The 22,800-nt window shown below is 45.7% G+C and overlaps 1 protein-coding gene across 1 annotated transcript in view; it reads left to right on the top strand.

Moving 5' to 3' along the window:
• The window catches only part of auts2 (activator of transcription and developmental regulator AUTS2), a 1,005,438-nt gene that overhangs the window by 280,990 nt on the left and 701,648 nt on the right, over positions 1–22,800 (top strand). The window contains 1 exon segment of the mRNA XM_033046152.1: positions 11,663–11,872. Coding sequence (XP_032902043.1) covers positions 11,663–11,872 — 210 coding nt within the window.

Raw genomic sequence — 22,800 nt, 5'->3', positions numbered from 1 at the left:
GTTGGAGAACTAGGGTGGGGGAGGGATGGAGAGAGAGGGAAGGCAAGGGTTACTTGAAGTTGGGGAAATCAATATTAATCATACTGCTGGGGTGTAAGCTGCTTAAGCGAAATATGAGGTGCTGGTCTTCCTATTTGCGATTGGCCTCACTATGGCACATTTATTTGTGTAGGCAGTGTATAATTTGGGTGCTTGTTAACTTGGAACACTCTACATGTGCAGTCTTTATGCTTGTGTCTATCTCGCTCACACCTTGTACAGGCTTTGAACAGTCGCTACAGCCCTTTAACCCACTCAAATCATTCCATATTTCTTTTGTCCTTTGAGGCATATCTTAAAATCTTCCTCTTTGATCAAGATATTAATCACCTGGTCCTTGTGTGGAGTTTTTGATTGATGGTGTTTCAGTGAAGGCCCATGGCATATTTCTCTAAGATAAAGACGATGGCATATTTTGCTACATTTAAGATTGTAGGCTGTTTTTGCTACACTTGCCGTTAACAGTTAATAATGAAGTATTTAGCATTAACATTTACTCTGTTAATGATACATTTACCATTTACAGGATAAATTAAAACACACGTTTGATTTATTTAAAAAGATTTGACATAAATCTTTGGTAGGCACAAATGCTGGAGAAACTCAGCGAGTGAGGCAGCATCTATGGAGCGAAGGAATAGGCGACGTTTCGGGTCGTGACCCTTCAGACTGATGTGGGGGGGGGGGGGGCCAGGAAAAAGAAAAGAAGAGGTGGAGACCGTAGGCTGTGAGAGAGCTGGGAAGAGACGGAGAAAGCAAGGACTACCTGAAATTGGAGAAGTCAATGTTCATACCGCTGGGGTGTAAACTACCCAAGTGTGGGATTTCTCTGGGTGATCCGGTCTTCCCCCACAGTCCAAAGACATAAGTTTGTAGGTTTAATTGGCTTGGATAAAATTGTAAATTGTCCCTAGTGTGTAGGATAGTGGTAGCACAGAGGATCACTGGTCCGGCGTGGACTCGGTGGGCCGAAGGGTCTGTTTCTGCGCTGTATCTCTAAAGTCTAAACGATACTCCAAGTCGGGTCTCGCACACACCTTGTACGGTTGTAACAAGACGTGCCAACTCTTGGGCTCGATGCCATGAGCAAGGAAGCCAAGTGTGCCAAATGCCTCCTTCACCTGCATCGCCACTATCTGAGAATTGTTACCTGTAACCCTAGTTCTCCCTATTCTACAACGCGCTCCAAAGCCCTGCTATTTACTGCGTAAGTTACGTCTTGTCTTGGTTTAACCTCCCAAAATGCAGTAATTCGCACATTGAGGAGATGCAATTGAATAAGAGCTGAAATTGCATCGCTTCTCGTGGTGCTTAATGGTATAAAAGGCTTAAAGGATACATTTGGTTGCTTTGGAACGGAATAAAATCAAGTGTAGTATCTCAATAATGTACCAAACTCTTTGCCTCTGGGCATTATCCCCTCTATCAGTCCATGTCAGGTCGGGGGGAGTCCCCCCCCCACCACGGGTACCATGTAATCCCGCGCTACCTGCTCCATGGTCGGATAGTCGGCAACAAAACCGTGTCCCCCACCTGGTTTGCCAGGTAAGGAGGGGGCTGTGGACCCCCAGCGGGACCAAAAACAAGACCTGTCAAAGGGCAGATGAGCTTCTAGCGAGCCAAAGGCCATCCACACTTCAGTAGAATTTGCGATCACTGTCGTACATGGCATTGTAAGGAATGATGATGAAGCACACACACACACCAACATCCTATACTTCCAGCGGCGGAAGTCCGCAGGAACTGGAGGACAGGGATGTGTGGTGCGTCCGTCACCGTTCCCGTCGGAAACCAGCGCCACTGCGTTGCTAATGTTTTCAACGATGATGAATGAAGGAATCAGTCCTGGTACTGTTTTTTTAAATAAGCTTTTCATTTCTGCTCACCTTATTACATGGAATTTACAGGAGCAAATCAGGCCATTTGGCCCAATTAGTGTATGCTGTACATGAGCCTCCTCTCACCCGAGCCATCTCATCCTATCAACATCACCGTCATGGATTTATTGTTGTCTACTTAAGGGCCTGTCCCACTTGGCGATTATTTTCGGCGACTGTCGGCATCATTGACTGACGTATCAGGTCACCGAAACATTTGCGGCATGATGAAGTATGGCGCGTGGTGTTTTTTTCTAGTGTCGCAACTTTTTTTTGTCGCCGCTGGATTTTGAAATGTTCAAAATCTTTTAGTGACACTGATATGATGCCGGCAGTCGCCGAAAAAATCACCAAGGGGGGCAGGCCCTTTACTTAAACTCTTGAATGCAATGAGTTGCAGGTGAATTACAGTTATAGTCACCCAGGCGAGGTATTGTGGACAGAGAATAAATTGAATATATGAAAAGGAGAAATTGCAGAGTGTTTTTGTGGTACAGTAAACCCTTGATTTTATGGACCTCTTTATATATAACGAATTTGGTTGCAGCAGGCAGATCTTCTGAACTTTACCGCCAGGCCAGTATGGAGACGCCACTCCCGGTCACTTCCTCTGCCGTGCCTACTGACACGAACCCCAGCCACTTTCTTGGCCATGGCTGGCAGCTTACACCCCAGCAGTATGAACATTGACTAACTTCAAGAAACCCTTGCTTTCCCTCTCTCTGTCCTTCCCCTTCCCAGTCTGACTGTCTCCGAATATATTTTATCTCTGTTTGCTTTGTTGTTTCCTTCTCCCGGCTAACGATGATATATTCTACATTTTCCTTGATCGCCATCCCCTTTGTCCTATTTTCATACCTTGCACTTCCTTATCTATGTATCTCCCTCTCCCCTGACTTCGGTTTGAAAACAGGGTCTCGACCCGAAAAGCTACTCATTCGTTCTTTCCAGAGATGCTGCCTGTCCCGCTGAGTAACTCCAGCATTTTGTGTCTATCTTGCTGTCCTGAGGCCTTGGAGCTTTGTAGCTCGGGGCAGGTAAAGCTTTGCTCTCATGTTTTACCCGAAAAGGACACTTCTCTCAGTGTTTGTCAGAAGGAACTGCAGATGCTGGTTTAAACTGAAGATGGACACAAAAGGTTGGAGTAACTCAGCGGGACAGGCAGCATCTCAGGAGAGAAGGAATGGGTGATGTTTCGGGTCGAGACCCTTCTTCGGACAAATACCCTTCAGTCTGAAGAAGGGTCTCAACCCAAAACATCACCCATTCCTTCTACCCTGAGATGCTGCCTGTCCTGTTGAGTTACTCCAGCTTTTTGTGTCTAGCCTCTGTCAGTGTTGTTCTTAATAAGCCTACATTTTATACTTTATGGCACTTTAGTTGTCATATTTACCGAGGTACTGTGAAGTTCATTTTGATATACAGTTCAGTACATGTATCACTATATGTAGGCACTTGGATACATCTTAGATAAGCATCTCAGATACTGCACATGTATTGTACATGGGTCTCTATACATGAAATGCCACTTCTTGTGCTCTTTTATAGCGGACAGTCAGCAATAACAGACACCCCCCCCCCCCCCCCCTTGAGTTTAGTGAACGGAAAAATAGTGGCCGTAATTGCAAGTGTTACAGAAAGCTGAAGAGTTTCTTCTTCAGATGGCCTCACTGGGTATTTAATGAGAATGGACTGATTTCGTCGGGCCATGTTGCTGTGCATTACATGTGGCTCGTAATGCTGCCTATTTGCGGAACAGACATCTTGTTCCACCAAGATACACAAAAAAGCTGGAGAAACTCAGCGGGTGCAGCAGCATCTATGGAGCGAAGGAAATAGGCAACGTTTCGGGCCGAAACCCTTAAGGAAATAGGTAACGTTTTGGGCCGAAACCCTTCCGGGTTTCGGCCCGAAACGTTGCCTATTTCCTTCGCTCCATAGATGCTGCTGCACCCGCTGAGTTTCTCCAGCTTTTTTGTGTACCTTTGTTCCACCAGGACCCTGGGGGATTGCGAACGTATCAGTTGAGCTCTCAAAGCAAATGTAATAGAAAAAATCTTTCTAATCCAATGGACTGTTGGTGCTGCTGCAGTCCAGTTGGGGCACTGGCCCTGTGAAAAACAGACTTGATAAGCTTTCTCTGAATCTGAGATGCGAAAAAAACCCCGTTTGGATTTTTGTTATTGTGATTATGGTCAGGCCTTGCATTGTCACATTTTTTTTCGTCCTCTGTTCTTAGCAAGTAGCACAGCCTGCACAGCAGAGGGGGACGTGCTGGAGGTTAACTGCTGACTTTCACTAGCTTTATCCTTGTTGAGATCCCAGATGTAAACTGGCAGGAAGCTAGCTGCCTGAACTATCGGGGGAGGTTGTGAGTTGGCTGGGACTCTACTCCCTGGAGGGGTGGTCTTTTAGAGGTGTACAAAATCATGAGAGGAATAGATCGGGCAGATGCACAGAGTCTCTTGCCCAGGGTAGGTGAATCGAGGACCGAGGGTTTAAGGTGACGGGGAAAAGATTTAATAGGAATCTGAGGGATCATGTCCCATGTCCCTAGATGCAGGAAGATTATTCCCGTTGTTGGGGGAAGTCCAGAACTAGGGGTCACAGTTTAAGGATAAGAGGGAAGTATTTTAGGACCGAGATGAGAAAATCTTTTTTTACACAGAGAGTGGTGAATCTGTGGAATTCTCTGCCACAGAAGGTAGTTGAGGCCAGTTCATTGGCTATATTTAAGAGGGAGTTAGATGTGGCCCTTGTGGCTAAAGGGACCAGGGGGTATGGAGAGAAGGCAGGGATGGGATACTGAGATGGATGACCAGCCATGATCATATCGAATGGCGGTGCAGGCTCGAAGGGCCGAATGGCCTACTCCTGCACCTATTTTCTATGTTTCTATGATAACTTTTTCACACAAAGGGTGGTGTGTATATGGAACAAGCTGCTGGAGGAGATAGTTAAGGCTGGGACTATCCCAACGTTTAAGAAGCAGTTAGACAAGTGCAGGGATAGGATGGGTTTGGAGGGATATGGACCAAATGCAGGCAGGTGGGACTAGTGCAGCTGGGACATGCTGGCCAGTGTGGGCAAGTTGGGCCGAAGGGCCTGTTTCCACACTGTGTCACTCTCATCTGATCCGATTAAAAAAAATTATCTTCAGTTTACACCGGCATCTGCAGTTTGCCCTATAGATTTATGAAATATGTATGTGCGCAGGCTGTTACAGGTGACAGGAGGTCATGAAATTAAGTCTCGTATCAAAACATGAGCATGTAATCTAAACTGATGTTACCAGCACTGTCCTTGAGGAGAGACGCATTGCCAAAGGTGCAAGATTTTAAATGTGATTGCTTAACAAAGGCTCCATCTGCTTAGACAGATGAATGCAAGCAATTTCCAGCAACTCTCTGAGGGTACCTCAGAGAACATTTATCCTTCATCCTGTGTACATGTGTGTGTGTGTGTGTATATCTATATATCATGTATACTCTTGCCCAGAGTAGGGGAATCTAGGATCAGAGGACATGTGTGAAGGGGAAAGGATTTAATAAAGAATCTGAGGGGTAACTATTTCACACAAAGGGTGGTGGGTGGATGGAACAAGCTGCCAGATGAGGTAGTTAAGGCTGGGACTATCCCAATGTTTATGAAACAGTTAGACAGGTTTGGAGGGATATGGACCAAGCGCAGGCAGGTGGGATTAGTGTAGCTGGGACATGTTGGCCGGTGTGGGCGAGTTGGGACGAAGGGCCTGTTTCCACACTGTATCACTCCATGACTGTTAGCTGCCCAGGCATTAGACTGCATTTTATGGCCAAGCGCTTCCATTGTGTAGGAAAGAACTGCAGATACTGGTTTATATTGAAGGTAGACACAAAATGTTGGAGTAACTCAACGGGGCAGGCAGCATCTCTGGAGAGAAGGAATGGGTGACCTTTCGGGTCGAGACTCTTCTTCAGACTGATGTCAGGGGAGTGGGCGGGACAGATAGAATGTAGTCAGAGACATTAAGACTGGTGGGAGAACTGGGAAGGGGATGGAGAGAGGGAAAGCAAGGGCTATCTGAAGTTAGAGAAGTTAATGTTCATACCGCTGGGGTGTAAACTGCCCAAGCGAAATGAGGTGCTGTTCCTCCAATTTGCGCTGGGCATCACTCTGACAATGGTGGAGGCCCAGGAATGGGAGGGGCAGTTGAAGTGCTGAGCCACCGGGAGATCAAGCATTTTCTATTTTTATGTAAGTGATTCTTTACAGGTTGATCAAGCCGTGAATTATTGCTCGGCAACCTTCACTGTTCCTTCATATGCAAGTTTAGAGATGCAGCTCTGAAACAGGCCCTTCGGCCCACCTAGACCACACTGACCTGCGATCCCTGCACACTAACACTATCCAACACACTTTGGGGTAATTTGCCATCTTTACCAAAGCCAATTAACCTACAAACCTGTATGTCTTTGCAACGTTTAGATTTTATTTCCCTCGGATTGCTTTAAATTTATATCGGATTTAATTTACATTTTTTAATTGTGGTATTTTACCATCTTCCAATGCATGTGTCAATCTCCATTCTGTACTCGGTAAAGGTTAATTTGAAAGTCTCTGATTGGTGAGGTTAATTTGGGAATTGTGCTTTTTTTTCCCCCCGTCGTGGTTTGTCGTCTGTTTGAAATTCTTCACTCTGATCTGGACCCCCCCCCCCCCCCCCCCCCCCCCGCGCCAGAGTTCGTTTGCTGGCTCTCTTTGGGTGTCCTGGGGAAGTGGCAGGCGCTATTGAAATGCACATTGGGCGCGGCCCCCTGTTGTCGCACCTGCTGTTTCCCCTGGCTGCCGCGGCTTTTCACCACAAAACAGCTGGCGTGGAGAATGAAGCGAGCGAGGCTTCACGGAACCCAGCACGTGTGTGCCGAATAAAAGAGGGACCATTGTTCTTTGAACTCTTTAACCCGCACTCGTTCCCACTGGAATACACAGCTGAGGGCACAAAAGGTTATGTTGTTAGCATAAGCTGCATGTGGCTGGCACAGAGCTAGCGATTTTTCTTTTAACAGCACGTGACGTCTATCGAGGTTCACCGTGACAGATGTATTTTGTGCACTTGGGACCGATATCCTCACGCCTCCTTTGGAAAAAAAGAGCCGTTGGGTTTTTTTTGTGCTGCTTTGGTGCTGTTTGAATGCCGGCTGGAAACGGCAAGCATGCTGAGACTGGGAGGAGTGGTTTCTTCTCTTTCTCCTTAGGGGACGAGAATCAATCCATCCCAAAGGGCTTTTGGCATTAAATCCTCTTGCATTTCTGCCGGTTGTGCAGAGCCTGAAGGGGAATGTGTCTGCACCATTTCAGACTGCCCCCACTGTGAGTGTGCGTCCATTATACAAAGCCCTTCGCCCAACAGAGAAAGCTTATCCAGACGTCTCCTAATAAATAATATGCCTTGTGGGGGAACAAAAATAACATTGCAGAAATTTTAGGACTTTTCAGTAATTACAGTTTCAGGCTGATCTGGTGCGCCTGGAAAATACGTGTGTGGTTACGTGACCTGTTGTTGCACTTTGAGTCACAGATTCGTACAGGACAGAAAAAACAGCCATGGAAAAATGAGGAACTGCAGGTGCCGGCTTGCACAAAAAAAAGACCCAAAGTACTGGAGTAACTTGTCTCTGGAGGACATGGATACGTGCTGTTTTGGGTCCATAAGACATTAGAGCACATTTGGGCCATTCGGCCCTTCGCTGCACCATTCGATCATGGCTGGTCTATCTTCCATATCTCCTGCCTGTAAGGCAGCATCTCTGGAGAAAAGGAATAGGTGACATATCAGGTCCGAACCCTTCTTCAGACCTATTCCTTTTCTTGAGAGGTGCTGTCTGTCCTGCTAAGTCACTCCTGCATTTTGTGTCTATCTTTGGTGTAAACCAGTATCTGCAGTTCCTTCCTACACGCCTAACTCCTGCCGTCTATCCATAACCTTCGATGCCCTTACTAATCATGAACATATTAATCTCCACTTTAAAAATACCCCATGACTTGGCCTCCACAGCCATCTGTGGCAATTAATTCCACAGATTCACCACCCTCTGGCTCAAGAAATTCCTCCTTGTCTCCATTCTGAAGGTGCATCCTTTTATTCTGAGGCTGTGCTCTCTGGTCCTAGGCTCTCCCACAAGTGGAAACCAGGAAGGGTTGGGACCCTTCCTTTAGCTGGAAGCCACGAGTGCTGGGGACACACATGTGGCTGTGGTAGCGAGTCTGGGCCAACACATGGCCACAGAGCAAGAGGGCAACAGGAATCACAGAGGGGAGGGGGGGAAGGGAAGCGGAAGCAGAGAGAGAAGCTCTCAGAAGAACTCTCGTCTGAGAGAAGAGATCATCACCAACCTAGGCAGGCATGCCTTGAGGAGATTTTAAAGTGGACTAGTAAAATGGAGAAACAAGGAAGTGCAGATGCTGGATTACAAAAGATGACAATAAGTGCTGGAGTAACTCAACGTGCCAGACAGCACCTCTACAGAACATGAATGGGTGACGTTTTGCGTCGGCACCCTTTCCAACCCAAAACGTCTTTATTTATATTCTCCAGGGATGCTGCCTGACCCGCTGAGTTACTCCAGCACTTGGTGTCATCTTCCAGACCATCTTGTCCACACTGCTAGAGATTCCTATCTCTGCTGATGCCATTTGTATTGTATATCTTAAATATGGCCATGTCCTCATTGCCTTCATTGGTCGGGGCATTGAGTATAGTTTAGTTTATTGTCATGTGTACCAAGGTTCAGTGAAGAGCTTTTTTTTCTGTGCTAACTAGTCAGCAGAAAGGCAAGACGTGATTACTTTTGAACCATCCACGGTGTACATGTACACGATAAAGGGAAAAGCGTTCCAAATGTTACATGACTGAGGTGGGTAGAGATGATTGTTGTGTTCAAGACACTTTCAGATATGCAATTGAAAATGGAGGGATATCGATCATGTGCAGTAGTTGAGATCTTGGCATCATGTTTGGCATGGATATTGTAGGCCTGTTCTTGCACCATTCTGTTCTATGTTCTTAAATAGCAAATGCTTTGTGCAAGAAGTAGGCTGTGATAAAAGGCAAGAATTAAAAAAAGTGAGCAAAATGGTAATTTAACCTGTTTTAATTTGAACAAACTAGAAGACAAATTCTTTCACTAGATCATATGTGCTAGATTCTTTGCTACACAGGCCAATTCACTGAATAAATTCTTTCACTAGATCATTTGCCTGCATTATACCAGTTAAACTTGATGCTTTCCCATTTAGTTTGTTTTCTCCACTTCTATGTGAACCGTCTAAACTATTTTTTAAACGTGGCAATTTTATCACTGTGATTGAATACTGCTTCGGGACAATTTTGAAGGGAAAAGGCATGGACCTGATTGAAATACAAAACGATGTTATCTTGACCAAGAATAGAATGATAGCCGTGTCCAGTTTTCTGTTTTGGGTTTGGATTTCGGCTTCTGCGGTATTTCGCTGCAACTGAAGTTTTCTTTTGCTTGAAGGGGGCCTTAAAATTAACATAGTTGTCAATACTTGAGTGAATTCTCTGGTTCTTTAGTAACTTGTCAGTTTCTTTGTTGAACTAAATTAAGGCGCTTGTTGCAATCAAAAGCGCTTGAACAATTTGTTGGGAAGAAAGCCAAACTGCTTGTGTGTTTGCTTGGTTGGTGGATAAATGTGAGGCTATCCACTTTGGATGTGGATAAATGTGAGGTTATCTACTTTTTGGTGGCAAGAACAGGAAGGCAGATTGTTATCTGAATGGTGTCGGATTAGGAAAAGGGGAGGTGCAATGAGACCTGGGTGTCCTTGTACATCAGTCACTGAAAGGAAGCATGCGGGTTCAGCGGGCAGTGAAGAAAGTGTTGGCCTTCATTGCGAGAGGATTTGAGTTTAGGAACAAGGAGGTCCTACTGCAGTTGTACAGGGCACTGGTGAGACACAAGATCACAGTGTAGGCAAGTGCTGGTGCAGTTTTGGTCTCCTAATTTGAGGAAGGACATTCTTTGCTATTGAGAGTGCAGCGTAGGTTCACCAGGTTAATTCCCAGGATGGCGGGACTGACATATGATGAACGAATGGGTTGACTGGGCTTGTATTCACTGGAATTTAGAAGGATGAGAGGGCATCTTATAAAATCATTTAAAATTCTTAAAGGATTGGACAGGCTAGATGCAGGAAAATTGTTCCTGATGTTGTGGGAGTCCAGAACCAGGGGTCACAGTTAAAGAATAAGGGGTCGGCCATTTCGGACTGAGATGAGGAAAAACGTTTCCACCCAGGGAGTTGCGAATCTGTGGAATTCTCTGCCACAGGCCAATTCACTGAATGTTTTCAAGAAAGAGTTCTTGGATCTAACGGAATCAAGGGATATGGGGGGGAAAGCAGGAACGGGGTACTGATGGTCATCCATGATCATATGGGATGGTGGTGCTAGCTCGAAGGGCCAAATGGCCTAATGCTGCACCTATTTTCTATGTTGCTTGTGTTGAGAAAGACTTTAAGATAATTGAGTTGCAGGAAGACCAATCATCTCCCAATCCATAGCTCCCTGAAAGCAGCAATACAAGTAGATAGAGTGGAAACTAAGGCGTATGGCATGCTTGCCTTCATCGGTCGGGGCATTGAGTATAGTTTAGTTTATTGTCATGTGTACCAAGGTTCAGTGAAGAGCTTTTTTTTCTGTGCTAACTAGTCAGCAGAAAGACAAGACGTGATTACTTTTGAACCATCCACGGTGTACATGTACACGATAAAGGGAAAAGCGTTCCAAATGTTACATGACTGAGGTGGGTAGAGATGATTGTTGTGTTCAAGACACTTTCAGATATGCAATTGAAAATGGAGGGATATCGATCATTTGCAGTAGTTGAGATCTTGGCATCATGTTTGGCACGGATATTGTAGGCCTGTTCTTGCACCATTCTGTTCTATGTTCTTAAATAGCAAATGCTTTGTGCAAGAAGTAGGCTGTGATAAAAGGCAAGAATTTTAAAAAGTGAGCAGAATGGTAATTTAACCTGTTTTAATTTGAACAAACTAGAAGACAAATTCTTTCACTAGATCATATGTGAGCGGAGTAGAATTAGGCCATTCGGCCCATCAAGTCTTCTCCGCCGTTCAATCGTGGCTGATCTATCTCTCTCTCTCCCAACCCCATTCTCCTGACTTCTCCCCGTATCTTCTGACACACCGTACTAATCAAGAATCTATTTATCTCTGTCTTAAAAATACCCACTGACTTTGCCTCCACAGCCTTCTGTGGCAAAGAATTCCACAGATTCACCACCCCCTGACTAAATAAATTCCTCGTACACCTTCCTAAAAGAACATCCTTTAATTCTGAGGCTATGACCTCTGGTCCTAGACTCTCCCACTAGTGGAAACATCCTCTCCACATCCACTCTATCTAAGCCTTTTAATCAATCTGCAACAACTCCTGTTAAACCCTTGATGTTCCCACTCTTACACATTGTCATCGTGTTTTGTCAGCTTATAACAACATGTAGATGACTTTCAATCTCCACAAAACTGAAAATATCGACTTGGGTATCGGTTTGTGAGTTGGAACTGCCTTCATAATAGTGCATGACAGTGCAGTCTTTGCAATTCAACCAGATGTGTTGCCGCATGTTGAAAAAGTTATGAAATATTTGGTGGATAAATAAATAAATATTGCTGTGGTGGTGGTAAGCACTTTGATTGACAGGATGCCTTTCTTATTGCAGAAGGACATTGCATTAGAGCCCCAGCAGCGCCTGGAGAAGCTTCAGAATCCCCTCGCAAAGAAAAAACGCAACGAACTGCAAAACGGCCTGAGCTTCCACGCCAACAAGAATAGACACAGTTACCGCCACGGAGTTTCCGATCGGGAAAATTACCACAGATTTAGCCATGGCCATGGGAAGCAGAAGCGCTTTCAGAAGAGGCACAGACAGGTAGGATGAAATGGGACATCCCCCTAAATGAAGGTTTTACTTATGTTGCACCTTGTTCCACGCTGAAATGGCCAGTTTTCCTCAACATTTTCGCAAATGCACAGTGAGTTGGCCATGTACACAAATGGATGGATAGAATGGTGGAGACCTGTTGTTTTCATGCCTGTCTTTTGTGCTTTGTAGATAAAGCCCTTTCTCAGAGGCTATTGAGAATGCAGCGCAAATCCCAAGCTTGCTGCGTGTTGTGAATAACTCGGGAATGTCAGACTTAGCTATGTCGTTGATAAATATATTAGAGAGATGAGGATGCTATCTCTTAAAAATGTTGTGACAAGCAGAACAAATTCAGCGGGACGTTATTGATTATTATTGGTTTTGAGGCCACAACCTTGAAGCTTATCGCCATTACAAAAGGGTTTTTTTGTTTTTTGTTTTTTGAATGGTGGCAATTCTTCCCTTCACTAAGATGAGCTGAAAAGAGTATTCTCTTGGCATTGGTGTCTGGAGTTGGTATAATTCACAGCATTGATATCACGAATTCTTGTTTGACTGCCAAAGAGTTGGGGAGCTGCTGGGGTGTCGGGGATCAATAGACAATAGGTGCAGGAGTAGGCCATTCGGCCCTTCGAGCCAGCAATGCCATTCAATGTGATCATGGCTGATCATCCCCAATCAATACCCCGTTCCTGCCTTCTCCCCATATCCCCTGACTCCACCATCTTTAAGAACCCTATCTAGCTCTCTCTTGAAAGTATCCAGAGAACCAGCCTCCACCGCTCTCTGAGGCCCTCAATAGCCTCAATGTCTCTGACCCCAAACGAGTTGATGGTTGGTTGTCTGGATTTTTGCCACCGAAAAAGCTACTTCAGGAAAAATGTTTGAAATGTATGGAAATCTCACTATAATGGCCGCAAATTTCTTTGCTGCAGGCCTTAAGGTTAAATCCTTGGATGTTCAGAGCTGGGACATGCGCTGGAAGAATCCAGAGTATGGGCGCTGTCTGTATAGAGTTTGTGCGTTCTCCCCATGACCGCGTGGGTTTTCTACGGATGCTCTGGTTTAAATGTAAAATTGTCTTAAGAGTGTGTAGTATAGTGTTAATGTGCGGGGATCGCTGGTCGGTGCGGACTCGGTGGGCCAAAGGAACCGTTTCCATGCTGGATCTCTAAACTAAACTAAAATTCCACTTCTCCTGCCTTCTCCCCGTAACATTTGACGCCCTTACTAATCAAGAGCCTATTGCTCTCCATTGTAAAAATACCTAATGTTTTGGCCTCCACAGCTACCGGTGCAAATGAATTCTCTGGCTTTAGAAATTCCTCCTCGTCTCCATTCTAAACGTACGTCCTTTTATCCTGAGACTGCGCCCTCTGGTCCTGGACTCTCCCACTAGTGGAATCACTGTCTCCACATCCACTCTATCCAGGCCTTTCATTATGATGCAGCTGTGGTAGGGGAGTGAATATTGAAGGAAGTAGACATGGTTCCATTCGAGCGACCAATATTAATTTAATGAGTAGAAATCTTTGCAAGGCCTTGTAGAAATATACACTAATAGACCTGTTGTTCATCAGAGAACTGACTGTGACTGGGTTCTTTTTCTTAGTGCTTTCTTCCCATTTATCTGCTCCAGCGTGTGTGTGTGTGGCTTTGGTTGAATTCTTCATTGGTTTGAAGAGTCCCTAGATAATGATGATAAAGTGATGCTTTGCCATTGTGTTCATTACTCTCATGATGGATTAATAACGTCAAAATGGCAACTGGCATTTCTCGTCCACGTCTGTGGCTTTTTGTTATTCAATTCGCGCCTGCAGTCTGCAGCATTATTTAGTCTGTGGCTTCGAGCAAAGGCAGGATGGCTGCCGCTCGGAGGTAATGAATACACAGCAACGCGTACTTGTTAACTTGACCTCTCGTTCAATAGAGATGAAAGACTGAATTAATGGAGCTCAAGTTTTGTGTTTGAACTGCGCAGGAACCAGGTCGTAAGAGAGAGGGAGTCTGGAGTGAAGTAAGAGCAGAGATTATACTGAGTAAATGAGCCAGCAAGAGCAACATTTAGAGTATCTGAGTCGGGTGAAGTGTTGCCTCGGGTCAAATATGTCCGTGAGGGAGGAGAAATGGATCATGTTCTGAAGTAGGTTTAAGGAGATAATACATTTTATTGTAATTTGATATTTATCCTTGGGTGGGGGGCGGGGTGAAGCAAGGGGAGAGAGCGTGTTTGCCTGTTTAACTCGGATGTCTAGATTGCACCTATTATACCTGCAAGCATTGCTGGCAGTGCTATATTCGTTAATTAATGCAATTAATTAGGGTTATACCTTTGAATGCATTAATGCTATAATGCAAAGATAAACAACGTTTTTAATTGGGGAATACCTCGACCCAGTCGCATTTGTTGCCTGAACCTGTCGGTTTACTTCCTCCCTACACAGTTTACTGTTTAGAGATACTGCACAGAAACCGTCCCTTCGGCCCATCAAGTCCGTGTCAACCAGCGATCCTCGCACACTAACACTACCCTACACATACTCTGGGCAATTCACAATTTTACCAAGTAATTAGGCTTGGCCTACAAACATGTATGTCTTTGGATTGTGGAAGAAAATGGAGACCCCAGGAAAAAACCAACGCTGATCATTGGCAGAACGTCCAAACTCTGAATTGAATTAAATACATTTTATTAGCCAAGTTTGTCTACATACAAGGAATTTGCCTTGGTGATAACAACGCGATATACAGTAGACAATTAAAAATAAAGCATGTGAAGAATAAAATAAAATACCACAGCAAAAGGAGGCTACAGAGTTTTGGCTGTTGAGTAGAGCTACTACTCGTGGGGGGGAAAAACAGTTTTTATGTCTGGCTGTCGTGGCTTCGACTGTCCGGAGTCGCCTTCCAGAGGGAAGTGATTCAAAGAGTTTGTGGCCATGGTGAGAGGGGTCAGAGAAGATCTTACCCGCTCGCTTCCTGGCCCTTGCAGTGTACAGTTCATCAATGGAGGGAAGGTTGCAGCCAATAACCCTCTCAGCTGATCGAACAATTTTTTTTCTGCAGCCTTTGGATGTCAGGCTTGGTGGCTGACCATGATGGAGAAGGTGAGGACAGATTCTATGATGGCAGTATAAAACTGGATCATCATTGCCTGAGGCAGGTTGTGTTTTCTCAGCTGCTGCAGGAAGTACATTGGGCCTTTTTGACAGCGATGGTGGCCTTCCATTTTAGGTACCTGGGGATGATGGTTCCAAAGAACTTAAATGACTCCACGGATGTGTTGTTGATGGCGAGTGGGGGTGAGGGGAGGGGGAGCTCTACTGCAGTCCACAATCAATTCCACTGCCTTAAGAGCATTGAGCTCCAGGTTGTTGCGATGGCACCAGGACTGTACAGAGAAGTACCCTTGGCCAGGATCGAACCTGGGTCTCTGGCGCTGTAAAGCAGCTACTCTACCACTGTGCCACCCTAAATAATGATAATTTCCTCATCAGTAAATTGGTCTTTCTTGGGACTTCCTTTGGTGACACTCGGATTATCTTTGATTGGACTTTACTGGCTTTGCCTTGCACTAAACATTAGTCCCTTATCATGTATCAACACACTGTAAATGGCCTGATTGTGATCGTGTATTGTCTATCTGACTGGATAGCACGCTGCAAAAGCTTTTCTCTGTACCTCTGTACACATGACAATAAACTAAACTGAGCTGAGGGACATTTTTTTGCCCAAGGGGATAGAAAATCATCTAAAGATTTCTGTTATGTTGTTTGAAATCATGGTTGAAATTTCGTAGAACAATAGTTTTCACATATTTCAGGACAGAAGCCGTGAAAGTGTACTTTGTAAATTACCACGGCAACTTAGCTGGGTGAAGGTTAATCTCTCAACAATTGGCTTCTTTCCCAGCCAAGATAAATACAATACCAGCCAATTATGGACATCCTGCTAATGACAATGTTTCATTTTGAAAAGGAACATTTAATCAGACATTGAGTAATTCCCCATGTGTTTCGCTATTAATATGAACAATTACGCTCGGAAAACATTTTCTTTATCTCTGTGGTGTGAGCAATAAGATTGTTGTTGTTTGTTGAATGCAGTGTTGGTTTAGTGCTGTGACTTCTGAAAGGACAACATCGCTCAGCCATACTGCTTAACACTGGGCACAGCACAAAGTGCTGGGGTAACTCGGCAGGTCGGGCAGCATCTGCAGAGGGGATGTAGAGACAGATAACGCTTCGGGTCGGGACCTTCCTTCAGACTGATTTGGTCTGACGAAGTGTGGCACGGTGGCGCAGCGGTAGTTGCTGCCTTGCAGCGCGAGAGACCTGGGTTCGATCCTGACTACGGGTGCTGCCTCTACGGAGTTTGTACGTTCTCCCCATGACCTGCGTGGGTTTTCTCCGTTTCCTCCCAAACTCAAAAGATGTACAGGCTTGTTGGCTAATTGGCTTGGTAAAATTGTAAATTGTCCATAGTGTGCGGCAGATAGTGTTGGTGTGCGGGGATTGCTGGTCGGTGCAGACTCGGTGGGCCGAAGGGCCTGTTTCTGCTCCATAGCTCTAGACTAAATCAAACCTAGGGTCCCTACACACCTTCAGTTTGAAGATGGGTGACAATCCAAAACATCACCTGTCCATTCCCTCCACTGATGTTGCCTGACTTGCTGAGTTACTCCAGCGCTTTGTGTTTTGCTCAAGATTCCAGCTTCTGCAACTTCCTGTGGCCCCTCGTGCTTAATTTTGAATATGTTTTGAATTTGCCGCTTAGACGTGTCAAATCTTAGAGAGGGCCTGTAGTGAAAATAGATACCAACCTCTAGAAGAAAGAGGCTGATGGCAGACACAAAGCGCTGGAGTAACTCAACGGGTCAGGCAGCATCTCTGGAGAAAAAGATGGGTGATTTGTTGGGTTGGAGCCCTTCTGAAGATGGCTGAGGGCATTGGCTCGGAACAGCTGATGTCTTATGATCTTATTGTATGGTGTAGCAGGAACGAGGGGCTGAGTGGCGTCCTCCTACTTACTGTAGCTTCTTCAACTGATGCCCATTCACTCACTTGTGACTTTGTGAAGGTGACATTGTCGGATCTCAACGACATATAGATACGGTGCGTGCAATGTTTCCCTCATTAGTTGGTGAGCTTGGCTAGGCGACAACTGGTGTGCTTCGAAGCTGGTCTGGAAAAAGGATCCCGACCCGAAATGTCACCTATTCATAAGGTCACAAGTGATAGGAGCAGAATTAGGCCGTTCGGCCCATCAAGTCTGCCATTCAATCATGGCTGATCTACCTCTCCATCCTAACCCCATTCTCCTGCCTTCTCCCCTATAAACCCCTGCCACCTCCTCCCATCTCCCATCAGGTAAAATGTATAAAAGTGTGAAAACACACACCTCCAATTTCTGGGGCAGTTTCTTCCCAGCTGTTATCAGGCAACCAAATCATCCTATCACAACTAGAGAGCAGTGCTGATCTACTGTCTACCTCATTGGTGACCCTCGGACTATCCTTGATCGGACTTTACTGGGTTTACCTTGCACTAAACGTTATTGCGTTATCATGTATCTATACACTGTAAATGGCTCGATTGCAATCATGTAATGTCTTTCCACTGACTGGCTAGCACGCAACAAAAGCTTTTCGCTGTACCATGGTACACGGGACAATAAACCAAACTGAATTGAGATGTGAAAAATTAACTATAAATGGTCTATTTTTGAATCTCATAATTTCAACAGAATTGTGATTTGTGTTCAGTGATAAACCACGATAAACTAAACTAACCTAACTATACTTGCTATATCTTGCACTAAACATAATTCACCTTATTCCCTTTATCACGGGTCTGTACATTGTGGACGGCTCGATTGTAATCATGTATTGATCTTTCCGCTGGCTGGTCAGCGGGCGATCACGGTGGCGCAGCGGTAGAGTTGCTGCCTTACAGCGAATGCAGCGCTGGAGACCCGGGTTCGATCCTGACTACGGGTGCTGTCTGTACGGCGTTTGTACGTCCCCTCCCCGTGACCTGCGTGGGTTTTCTCAGATCTTCAGTTTCCTCCCACACTCCAAAGACGTGCAAGTTTGTAGGTTAATTGGCTTGGTAAATGTAAAAATTGGTCCTAGTGGGTGTAGGATAGTGTTAATGTGCTGGGATCGCTGGTCAGAGCGGACCCGGTGGGCCGAAGGGCCTGTTTCCGCACTGTATCTCTAAACATAAGCTTTTCCACTGTACACGTGACAGTAAACTAAACTGAAACGGGCGGGGAACTGAGGCTGCTGTAATTGGAGGGCATTTTACACCGTCTTCCCTGCCACTTGGGCAAGGTGCAAGCGTGGCAGCATGCAATGTGGGAGCTTGGGGCTGGGGGGGGGGTGGAGGAATATTGAGAGTGGAGTGAACAGATGGAGTGGAGAGCAGCTGACTACACATTCTCAGCATGCACTGACAGCATCAGTACCAAGCAATTTACAACGTGCTATTTACAGCTTGGGTTACAGTCCTCCATTGGTTCAGAGTGTTCTCTAGCAGCTGCTTTCATTAATAACTTTCTGGGAGCTGTTAATTGAACATGAAAATGTGTGTGGGTGGGGTTTCTCAATGGCAGGCAATCGTGTTTCGACGAAGGAGAAAAGACTTGTTGTATTGTAATGGTAAATGGGGGCAGCGATCACGTGCTTCCCTTTCATGACTGAACAACCGCAAGTGACTGGCTCTGGCGGCTGCAATAAAACACAGCGCGAGCCATCCTGCGATTCGAGCGACTGCTGGCCGGCGGAGATTAGCTCGCCGTATAATACCAGGTTCTGCAGCCAGGGAGCTTGTCATTCTGTGATGTGGCAGCTTCTCCTTGTGGACTGGCGATATATATGCAAGGTGTTTGGTGCCATGATACGATTCTTTTGCGGCGCTGGTTTCTCTTTTAATTTAATTTTAACTTCAGGTTTTTCATGTACCTTGTGTGCTGTGACTGTTGGCAGACCAATTACCCTCTGGGGATGAATAAAGTTCTATCGTATAGTATTTGTCACATATGCAACTGCGCAGTGAAATCCTTTTTGTGTTCATCACACATGCTGGCACCGCCATTTTTTTTGGTGCCATTATTCCAAAGTCCGGTCAGCCCGCGCGCTCGATGTACCGGAGCAGTTCCCGCCAACCGGCATCCCTCTCCGCTCCTTGCCCAGGGGGGGGGGGGGCGCGCCTTCTGCAACCGACCTTGAAGGCACTGGAGGCATTACCCCTGCTCATCCACCTACCGATCCTTGCTCCACGCGGCCGACGTCTACAGCTCCCTCCCGGTCCCACTGACCGACGAGCCTTCGGGTGGGTCTCACTGTTCAAAGTAGCGACAGTCATTGCCTAAAGAGAGTTGGTCACATCCTAATAATGGACCTGTTTGGGGGGGAAAAAAGACACAAAGTGCTGGAGTAACTCAGCGGGTCAGGCAGCATCTCTGGGGTACACTGATAGGTGACTTTTCGGGTTGGAGCCCTCAGACTGATGGAGAAGGGATGGGGTAATGGGTGGGCAAGGAGGATTTTGATGGGCAGATTGTTTGAACAATGGCACAGTGATTTAAAAAAAAAAAAAACTATGAACCTGAAACATTGACCCTGTTTGACCCTCACCAGATGCTACCTGACCTGTTGAGTGTTTACAGCGTTTCCTGTTGTGTTAAAATTATGTCTTCAAGGAATGAGATCCAATGTACTTCCAAGAAGGCAGGGTTGGTGGGACCTGGTGCAGGTTAACACATGCATTTTGGACGGCTCCAGGTTGACAGAGGAGAAATAAAGGGAAGGGTAGACAAATCAAATTAATCCCATTTCTATAGATGTCTATGCATCTGCAGTTCTCTAACTATGGGACCCTCAATGTTGTTGGGGAAGAGTGATGGCAGATAACACCAATAAAACATAAGGTTCAAATGGATTATTCTAGGCAGTCGATGGACAAGTGAGCAACAGCGTTGTTGGGTCATGGGTGATGACTTCAACAGCAGATGAATTGGGCGATTGAGTGAAGATAGACATCAGCAGCCTTCGTCATGCCATGGACATGTGGTCATGCCCATCATCCTGGATGCAGCCACAGTACCACAATACAATACAATTTGGTGCGGTTCACCTTTGTGCAGCACACAGTGTGATCTTGTGACAACGATACAAGATCAATGGGTTTGATCGTTTTTCACTGAGACGGAATGAATCTCGGCTCGCAGACTCATTTGGTGTTGGTGGAGAGAACGAGAGGTGGGGGTGCGGCAATCTAGACATTGTGATGCAACTGGTAGAACTGCTGCCTCACAGCGTTAGAGACCCGGGTTCAATCCTCACCTCGGGTGCTATCTGTGTGGAGATTGCACGTTCTCTGTGTGATGTGTGGGTGTTCCAGTTTCCCCCTGTATCCTAAATACAATGCAGGTTTGTCGGTTAATTGGCCTGTGTAGATTGCCCTTAGTTTAGAGGGGGGGAAGTGGAAGTAAAAGGGGAATAACATACAACTAACGTGAAGGGATGGTTGATGGTAGGTGTGGACTCGGTGGGCCCAAGTGCCTGATTCCATGCTGCATCTTCCTGTTGGCACACTTAAAGAAACACACTGCTCTCTTAGTTAATGTAGCAAGGGTTGGTTTTTCACAGGGTTAGAGGAGGGGGCAGCCAAAGATAGAATGTTGGAAGACACTAATCATCGGTGGTAGACTTGCAGCCTTGCAGCGCCGGAGACCCTGGTTTGGCCCCGACCACGGGCGCTCGTCTGTACGGAGTTTGTGCGTTCTCCCCGTGACCTGCTAGGTTTGTCTCCGGGAGCTCCGGTTTCCTCCCACACTCCAGAGATGTGCATGTTAGTCGGCTAATTGGTTTGGTTAAATTGTCCCGTGTGTGTGTGTGTTCGTGGTGGAGCGCGGGGATCGCTGGTCAGTGTGGACTCAGTGGGCCGAAGGGCCTGTTTCTGCCCTGAGACTAAACTTTACAAAACCGAGTGGTAACCATTGAGATCTGACGAGAAGCCCATTTGCCTGCGGTTCTCCAGCTTCTGATGAGAATGGCATCGGGCGGCAGAGTTCTCTCCGGAGATTCCAGGCGCCCGAGTCATAAAGCGGAGAGTGACGCCGTTTGATTGCAGCGAACAGTCAAAACATTTCCACGGAATCAAGCTTTGTTTGGAAAGAGCAGGCTGCGGTGGGTCTCTGGCTCCCTTTAGTAGCAAGCTGCTCGGTAATTAAAAGTGAGTTGATGTGCAATTAATGAAGTGCTGGAGTGTGGCACCATGTACGTCCACTGGAACACACAGCAATCACTACATTACCACAGTAATCACTCCGCGCACGCACTTGATTGGCCCATGAAGTGGTTTGAGAGTGTCCTACAATCGTTATTGCCTGGAAATTTGATTGCAAAAGCACTGCTTTTATTATCCTAATACAGTGGGGGATTGAAAATCAATTTAACCCATTCCTTTGAAAGTGGCAATGCTCCTTAAAATGGTTGCAAATGATACCCCTAACCCTCTCTCCTGTTTTTTTTTTTTTGTGTTTTTTTTTTGTGTACATCATCTCTCCTAATGTTAGTCATAAACCTTCCCCTCTTTAGTTCTTGAGTGTCCTAAAGAAGATTTTGGTTGTCAGTGAAGCGTAGTGCTGTAAATGCTATTCCAATAGCTTTTTGATTACTGCTGTTGCAAATAATGATAGAAATCGTGTGAGAACGAGCAAAAGATCCGTGGAAGCACCAAATGAATACAAGGCTTGACAACTGGTCATCAATGAAATCAATTACTTTGGATGATTATTCTTTACGAAACTGTAATCGCCCCGGACTGGCAGCTGAACAAACTCTCGTCGGAGTTGTTTGAGTCTGGATGAAGGGCTGTTAGGAAAAGGTGCGCAGAGATGGTTCCCATTGAGTCTCCGTCAGCTGTCGGGAGCAGAATCTACGATTACCACCTAATCTTCCAGAGAATACACTATCTAATTGTGAGTGCTGTTCTATTAGGAGACACCCACTTGCCACCGTTCTTCTCCTAAAAATACGAGCATTTATTCAGTCGGCGAATAATTCCAATCTTTTGGCATTGGTAGAACAATTCTAAAGACGGGACTCTGGTATTTTTTTTAACCATTCACTGGAATGAGTAGTCACACAATTTGGTACAAGTTGTAGATTGTCCCTAGTGTGTGTGGGATAGAGCTAGAGTATGGGGATCGCTGGTCGGTACGGACTCGGTGGGCCGAAGGGCCTGTTTCCGCACTGTATCTCTAAATTGAACAAAGTTTCTCCATCCCGTTTCCCAGCACTTGGTCTATAGATGTCTATGCATCTGCAGTTCTCTTACTATGGAGTCCTCAGTGTTTCAGAAGGAACTGCAGATGCTGGTTTCAGCCGAAGATAGACACAAAGCTGGAGTAACTCAGCGGGTCAGGCAGCATCTCTGGAGAAAAGGAACAGGTGACATTTCGGGTCGAGGCCCTTCTTCAGACTGAGAGTCGGGGGGGGGGGGGGGGGGGAAGGAGAGATATAGACGGTGATAGAGAGAGATATAGAACAAATGAATGAAAGATCTGCAAAAAAGTAACAATTATAAAGGAAATGGGCCATTGTTAGCTGAGGGCTGGGTGAAAACGAGTTGCAGACAATGAGACTCAACAAGACGACTTAACAAGAAGATAGTACGATCTGGGTGGGGGATGGGACAAACTCAATGTTGATGGAGAAGAATTATAACGGATAAAACATATGGTTTGAATATTATTCCACACAAAGTCGATGTACAATTTCATCTTTTGCTCACCTAGTACATTTTCGTGCCTAATCTCTTGAATTTATACTGGAGGTTTAATGGGTTTATTTTTTACGTGGGGAGATTGTTTAAGCGGGGGTTTGACCGTTTGAAAATACCATTATATTTATTATAAATATTTAT

The sequence above is a fragment of the Amblyraja radiata genome, chromosome 28 (assembly GCF_010909765.2).
Source record: "Amblyraja radiata isolate CabotCenter1 chromosome 28, sAmbRad1.1.pri, whole genome shotgun sequence".
Taxonomy (NCBI): Eukaryota; Metazoa; Chordata; class Chondrichthyes; order Rajiformes; family Rajidae; genus Amblyraja; species Amblyraja radiata.
Note: the sequence above shows the minus strand (reverse complement) of the source record. Positions and strands in the feature narration are given on the sequence as shown.